This window comes from Lycium ferocissimum, chromosome 11 (genome assembly GCF_029784015.1).
Source record: "Lycium ferocissimum isolate CSIRO_LF1 chromosome 11, AGI_CSIRO_Lferr_CH_V1, whole genome shotgun sequence".
Taxonomy (NCBI): domain Eukaryota; kingdom Viridiplantae; phylum Streptophyta; class Magnoliopsida; order Solanales; family Solanaceae; genus Lycium; species Lycium ferocissimum.
The window spans coordinates 23,165,495-23,173,738 of record NC_081352.1 but is presented as its reverse complement, the minus strand read 5'-3'; the positions used below and the strand labels follow the sequence as shown (position 1 = coordinate 23,173,738).

At 34.5% G+C, this 8,244-nt stretch overlaps 1 protein-coding gene across 1 annotated transcript; it reads right to left on the bottom strand.

Annotated features, from left to right (window-relative positions):
• Positions 1–631: 631 nt before the first annotated feature.
• LOC132037044 (non-specific lipid-transfer protein 2-like) lies at positions 632–1,135 on the bottom strand. Its single transcript, XM_059427478.1, has one exon. It carries the CDS (start codon positions 1,059–1,061, stop codon positions 771–773), a length of 291 nt encoding a protein of 96 aa, XP_059283461.1. The 5' UTR covers positions 1,062–1,135; the 3' UTR covers positions 632–770.
• Between the last annotated feature and the right edge of the window lie 7,109 nt (positions 1,136–8,244).

Below are 8,244 nucleotides of genomic sequence, written 5' to 3'. Positions count from 1 at the left end.
TGTACAGCTAGAAATTCGGGACGAATACAAAGACTATTTATGTATTATCCCAAAATTTTAAGTTTGTGCCCAAACACACAAGTTTCATGTCTACTAGTTCACTCATTTTCTTTTATTATAAATCTAGTCCTAAATATGTCTTTTATTTGTTTAATTTTAGAAATTGCACATTTGCAAAAGAAAGGAAATAAAAGCACGTTTAATATTTTCTTTTTCATTGAGAGAGCAGTGTATTTAGTAATCATCTAAGCCCATAAACAGTTCAGACGTTCCCCCATTGTATTAATTATCATCGTAAAAAAATTCGCTGAACAAAGAAATTTTATTGATAATTTATGAGATTCTATTATAAAACTTCCTTTGTTCTCTTAAACAACATTGCGTTTATTTCACAGGAAAACTCTAGAAATTCTCGTTTATACCCCCCTTATATTAAAATCTACTACACTAGTTATTCCTATAAATGCAAAAGAACGGTATTAAAAAAGCCAACATCATATATAGATCGAGACAATTATGGTACATAAGATAAATATTTATTAATATATATCAATCAATCAATTACTCTTCATAGCCAAACCAGTTGGCGTAAGAGCAAGATTCATCTAAATAAGAAAAACGAGGGGGTTATTAACATTAGAGCCATTTATTTAGGTATACAATACCATAAAAGGCTTAAATATGCGAAGATTGCTTACATAATATGAGGAACATATAAATGACGACATCTAGATCGTTCAAAGATACATTTTCACCAACTTATTAAGTTTCTAACATTTCGGAGTGGGTACTCCACAAGTTTTAGCAACTTTCTTGGCATTAGGAGATTTGATATATGGGCCCAAACTAGGATCCTTGAAGTACCCACAAAGGCAAGGCTTTTGCTCTTTCAACTTAGCGCAACACGTCGAAGAAGGTGGCTCTGACGAAATGATAGCCGCGGCACACGAAGCCAGCTCCGTGACACTGCATGTCACTGCCTCTGCCATCAATAACTCGCCAAGACAAATGACAACTGTCGCGACCAAGAATATTGCGAATAAAGAACTACCCTTCTTCATATTACAAAGTTATTTGGAGAGAAACTTGAGAAGAGAGAGAGAAGGCAAGTGAAGATGAAGAGCTAGTGAATTGGTGTGTCAATTTATAGGGAAGTAAGGGCAATTTCTAGTTGATTAAACGTATGATCGTCTCGACAGAGAAAGAAACATAGTTTTTTCGAGTTTAATGCTTATGCACGGACAATTTCTAAAATGAAGAAATTGCATGTTTTGTCCTTCAAATGGGCTGGTCTTTAATTTTGCCCTGACCAATCGAACTTAATCCTAAAGGGACATAGGTTCTTCAAAGAAGAGGGGCATATCTTGTGAGATATTATGATTCGAAAATATAAACTCATACATGCAAAAAAGTTATTTGTTATGAGGGACAAAAATTAAAAGCCAGCACAAAATAGGGGCATAAGTGCCAATGACCCTTCTAAAATATTTAATGTTAAAATTTCACGGAATATTCCTGTAATATGATTCAATTTCAAATAAACTCTTTATATTTTAAAATTAAATACTATACCACATGTACTATGCAAATTAATCTTTTACTTTGTCCCCTTATGAGATTTATCTCTAACTAACTATATTAAAATATACTAGTAATTATTAAATGACAATGCAAAACTATAAATTAAACATTTTTACAAAGTTATTTTCATGAAATTTTAAAATGAAGATTAAAAATTTGAACAAAAACTGCATTTGACCAAAAATGAGTAATTATTTTTTGAAACATTTCTCTTTTGAAACTCATAAATAGGAGACGAATAACAAATTATTTCATACGATGTACCAATTATTAGGAATAACTTTCTTGCCCTTTTAATGAGAAAATACATCATTATCCCCCAGAATTTGGATCATATTTGCAAAAAAATATTTTAACTTTACGGGGGTCCTATTATCTGTCTGAACCTGTTCAAACTAAAATAAATAGGCCGTTGCGACCCATTTTGGCACCTACTCATAGGTCAAGGGCAGGCAGCGCGTGTATGCTACCCCCAATAAAAAAAAGAAGAGTTAAAAACGAAACCTCTTCTATTTTTTTTATCTTATCATAATAATAATAACAATAAAGGGGTTGTCTGGGTTGCTTGGTTATGTGTTTTCTTCTTCTTCTATGTTGGGCTATCTATTATGTTACATTCATAGTTTTGAATCTGATTTAGTTGAGACGAAGGAACTTTTGACTGACTGGAGCAAAATTCGATAGCCTCAATGGCGGTGGGTTTATTTACAAATTAATATTAATTTGGGATATCCACGTGGCATTTTTAGACTGGTTTGGTGCTATGTTGAAGCCCCTCACGCGCTCCTCTACCGTGCGCTCACACAAGGTGCCAACGGGGCCTACTTATTTAGTTGGATCATGTTCGGGTAATAGAATCTCCCCAAAATTAAAATATCTTTTTGAAAATATGCTCCAAGTTTTGGGGGGATAATGCTGTATTTTCTCCCCTTTAAATACAATATGTTATATTTAATTTTAATTAATTATAATATTTATATTTTAGAAAAATTCTCTTTTAATATTTGTTCTTCAACTTCAAAATTATCTTATGTTATACTTAGTGAGTTGAAGTTGAAGTTTGTGTAAGATTTTCATTATATGTAAGGGTTAAGTGTCTTTAGAAAAATAGGGGCAACATTATGAGGTGCGTAAGTGTAGAATTTTCATAATATAGACAGGGGGTTTATCCGTATATGAAAAAGTTACATACAAATAACTGTAATTAATTAGTCACGAAAAATAAAATTAGTAAGATAGATGACATTTTTATTTTTATTTTTTGCGTTATCAGTGTATAATTAATTTATACTTTCTGACGTAACTATCACGTTACTTCCGTGTGGAAGTCCGTTTTGATTTTTTTAGCCACCAAATCCTTTTCCTGTTAGAAAGTGATAAGAACAACATACCATTTGCTGGTCGAAAACCCAGCAAAGTTAGAAGTTTTTTTGTTTGTGGAACAAAAGGCGCAAATCTTTGTTGAATTTTTTTTTATTGAGAAGTGCCTTTCAAATTCTTTTTCTGAAAACAACTTTAGTACATGGACAAAAAAATTCCCTAGGTACACATGACCAAAAATAAACCAAAGAAGTTTGAGTACGGAATCTTAAGCGTAAAACTTTGCGGAGTAGCACATGAACTAGGGGAGATACTTAACAACCATCCCAGATTGTGTAAGTAAACAGATAGTGAGAGAGCAAATTAATTGAGATAAGCAGATGACGTAACAAATTAAAGCAAAGGAGTAGGAACTACCCACCAAAATTTACTCCTAAATACCAGGTAACAAAATCATAATAAATGGATTCGACTCTTCTTTTATCTTCTTTTCATTTTCTTCAAGTTCTTGCTTGAGGGGCACGTGATATTAGTTAGAATTAATGGCTAAGATTTAATTAACTAAAGAAAAGCCCAAGCCATCATTTAGATAATTAATATAAATTACCCTACTAAAGATTAGGACAAACATAAGGAATTTATAGGACTTTTCCTGTCACCACCCAAATTGAGAGCCGGGATAGGCACCTAGAGAGCTATTATCTAATAGGTGTACCAACCAGTTAAAGCAGCTCGAGCATTCTCAAACCAAGAAAAATCGTAACACAACGAAAAATATCAATAATACTTCAAAAGACAAAGAAAGTCAATATTTAACGGTACAAGTGTGAAATGATTCCCAAATATCCATAATACAGTCATGGATCATCTAAAGCAAAATTGAGCGCAAGAACAGGGCAAAGCCCGATACAACTGAAAAGATGATGACAAATAAAGCAGGAATGACACCACAGACTAAATGTCGTTAATTCACCTCGACTGGATCTCAAGCTGCCTCAAACAGAATCAAAGATGCCCTGCAACGACACTAGTATTCCGATCTGTACAAAACCTTAACAACAAGGATGAACCTAAGCCTAGGAAGATACTGACCCGTCGGCGTCATACCCATGGATCAAGTCTCTGGAAATACTATACATGTCATGTACAAAGTATAATATCTAATACAAGCGCAAATACATGTATAAATCAATAGCAACAAGTATACATGATCATCTCAACAAAGTATCGCGGTGGCACCTATACGTTGCAATAGACCGTCTATAGAGCAAACCCTAACCCGTGTTGAACTATGCATTTCAACCGTTCGCCCATAGTCAATATTACCTCATCAACAACCCAGCCAACTGTGTGTGTCACCAGTTCATCCCAGTGATGGCTACCCGAGCTGTGAGTGAACTGAGTACTCCCACAGCCGTATAATGGAAGCACCATCTCAACTGACAAATTATATGCACAAGATATAACAATGCATTCATAACAATATCAATTGATAAAACGTGAAATCGTTTCACGCATCTCAACACATATAGAAATAGTATGAACGTACCATAACATGCCTCCGAAATCAATTTGTCTGGCATTCGATTTAGAAAATCAATTATAAATCATGTTATGATACCGTAGAATTTATAATATCAAATCTTGAAAAGCAATTAATAATGTTTCATAGAAAGAATAACTCAAAATCATGGTATTATATATGTCCTAGTATACCCCCACAATATACTAGGTATTTCAAGACTTATAATCCAAGTCATGAATCGTGAAATTAGAAAAGCAAATAGCCAAGAGGTTAAAGTCTCACTTGCCTTAAACGGGTGAACTTCCCCAATCTACCACAATTCGGATCTCCAATCCAACGACCTCCAACGAATTCAATCTATGCAAATTATCAAACAATGCATTAAAATAGGCCTAAGGGACGTCCATTTCCATAACTTGGAGAGAAGCCAAAGTAGGTGTTTGGCCATGAAAACCAAGTGTTTTTCACTTTATTTGAAATTTTGAAGTTGGAATTGTGTTTGGTTATAGTTTTTGCAATGAATGTTTGGTTGTTTGAATGTACCAAAACAGAAAAAAGTGAAAAAGAGTGAAAATAGGGGTTTAGGTGTTTTTCAAATTTCAAATACAATTTCAAGTTGTATTTGGAATTTTCATGGCCAAACGCTGATTTTCAAATAAAGTGAAAAAACTTACTGGAAAAAAGTGAAAAATTCTCATGGACAAACTTCCAAAGTTATAGTCAATCCCCGGCCCACCCGATCAAACTACAAAATAAATTACATGGATGAGTTACCCATAAGATTGTGAACGCATTCCTATAATCAAATATTTATTTTGACTTCAGTTGCTAAGTGAAATTCCCAATTTTGCCCAATTTAGAAACTAGGTCAAAATCCTGCAATATTTTAGGCATTCAAATCACATGATTTAATGCTTAAAATCTCACCAATGTTAAGCATAATCATGCCAGGGTGTTAGAGAATCATTACCTTAATAATTTAGGTTGAAATCACTCCATTCAATCAACACCCTGGAGAACCTATTTTCTCTAACCAAAAAAAAAAAAAAAAATCTTTTATCTTTTTCAAAATAGAAAAAACTAAGGCCTGATTTCGTCGTTATTTAAATTTATACCGAATCTATCCCTTCATCGTGATCGTGGAAGATTTTTTCACGATTGCAAAGTGAAACTTTTCCCAACCCTTCGCAATCACAGGCGGAGCCTTGCTTTCTCGGAGAACAGTTGACCCGCTGGTTCACTTTATGCCTCCTTCTTCGCGATCACTAAGCACGAAGTGCTTTAGATTAGTCAACCCTTTAACTTTTCCTTTGTGATCAAGATGTCTGGTCTCGAGATTGTGATGCACTAGACACCAACGAATTTTTTTAATTTTTTATGTGGTTCCATATGTTCTGAAACTCCCCCGAATTTCCTCATAAGACAGACTCTCGTCCAGCTGAACTGTACTAGCTTATATGACATTGCTATCATCCCCAACATACTTCCTGAGCATCGAAATATGGAAAATAGGATGCACTTCCATGTCAGGAGGCGAATCAAGCCTTTACGCAACTCGCTCTAAGATCTCATAAGATTTGATATACCTCAGGCTCAACTTTTTCTTTCTTCCCAAACCTTCTCGTCATCCATGAACACAAAATCACGCCTCCACACACCAATATGAGATTTCTGCCTACAGTGTGCTGTCCAAAGCCGGCCCTGAATAACCCTAACCTTATCTAAGGCATGCTATACTAACTCTTGGCCCAATAACTTCACCTTGCTCGGTTTGAACCAGCTAACTGGACGTCAACACAAGCGACCCTATAATCCCTCACACGGTGCCCTCTAGAAACTGGATTGTAGTTATTATAATAAGAAAACTCATGTAGCGGCAAACGATCTTTAAAGTCAATATAACATGCGCGCAACATGTCCCCTAGAATTGGGAGTCAACACAGAAGCTTACACGTCACACTGCATCATGCAAGAGCGCGCACTAGAATTAGATTTCCTACGCGACGCACAACAAATGTGCCAGAGCACTGGATAGCCGACTTGCACCCTGCACATCACACAACAATCGCTAGGGTAAATTGTTCTCACTCTTTATTAAGGCATTTGGATCGTGAGGCTATATGAAAGCTCCTAAATGTACTTTCAAAAAAGAGGGCGACGAGCAGGACGAGGGTCGAGGATTTTGAACCGTTTTCAGGAAGTAAAATGCACGGGAACAAGAGGATTTCAAGGATTTCCCATCTCGATCCATCCAATAAGACAGTTTGGGTTGAACATTTGGTTGCAATGTTTTTGAGTTTTTTATTCTTATTTGAGATGAAATTCTCCTCATCTATGGAGTAATCTTATCTTTAGGGCATAGAATGATAGAAATACATGATGTATTGACTTTTACTTTCGATTTTTTCTGTCTTGTTGGTTGCATAGAACTTATTGAAGGATTTTTTTATCATATTTATGGAGTACTTTCTTCTCTCATTAATTCTAATGGAAAGAGGAGGGTCTAATGAATACCTTCACATCTGATGGTTTGGTTCTTATTGATTGATTCTCCTAAGTAATAGGAAGAACTTACGAATAATATTGATTTGACCTGAAGTTCAGAAACCATTCACAAGAAGTTTTCTTTGAGTTAATGCTATTAATGCACAAGTTCACTAAGTTCTTCAATGATTTATCTAGTGAAAGTTGAGTTATTCGAAAGAAGAATCTCAGTTATGATCTACTGGTAATCTAATTAATTATGAATTCACAAGATACGATAATAATCAGAAGTGAACCTTGAGAAAATACTCGTGCACCTATCTTGTTAATTTTCCTAGTTCGCCTCATTGATAATCCTCATTGATTGCTCTATTTGTGAATATTTCTTTTCCTGAATAATATTCCCTCCATCCCAATTTATATAATGGAGTTTGACTGGGCACGGAGTTTAAGAAAAAATGAAAAAAAATTGAATTTTGTGGTCTAAAACAAGCCAAAGATATTTGTGTGGTTATAGATCATTTCGTTAAGCATAAAATGTAGAGTTTAAAGTTAAATTGTTGTCAAATAAGAAAATGTGTCATTCTTTTTGGAATTGACTAAAAAGGAAAGTGTGTCATATAAATTGGGACAGAGGGAGTATCAAGCAAAATATATAGAGTTCTGTTATTTGTACCAATCGTGTAGATACAATAATTTTTCTATATTATTTTTTATATGAACGAGCTAGCATTAATTTTTATACATCGATTTCTATATTAGCTTTAGATAATGTAGTTTCTATATTATTTAAGAATGCAGCTCTATGTTTTCTAACAGTGGGACATTAATTAGGAAACATAGTGAATTCACTAAAGCAACCTATTGAAAATCTCGATCATAAGCCCTTTAAATATACCAGTAGTTATTCTTGGTACTCTCATGCAAAAGAAAAGTACTAAGCCAACCATCATAGGGCAAGATCCAATATATAAGATATCATCAATTACTCCTTATTTTCATACACGGTTATTACAACAATAGTACAACACAATCTTTATTTAGGTATGAAGTGCCGCTAGCGGCTTAATACAGATAGGTTCATCAATACATAAATATATACAATCTGCGACGATTGCTTACATAATATGAAGGGCATGTAAACGGTGATGTTTGAGCCATTTTACAGACGTATTTTCACCGCCGTATGTCACCTTTATTTAGTTTAATTTGGATCCTAACAAGTAGGAGTGGAGATTCTACATCTTTTACGAATTACTTTTACATTTGGACTGTCGATATATGACCTTAAACTAGGATCCTTGATGTACCCACAAAGGCAAAGCTTCTGCTCA

Excerpts from the sequence above, each read along its gene's own strand:
- LOC132037044 (XM_059427478.1), bottom strand. The coding sequence starts at position 1,061 with ATGAAGAAGGGTAGTTCTTTATTCGCAATATTCTTGGTCGCGACAGTT.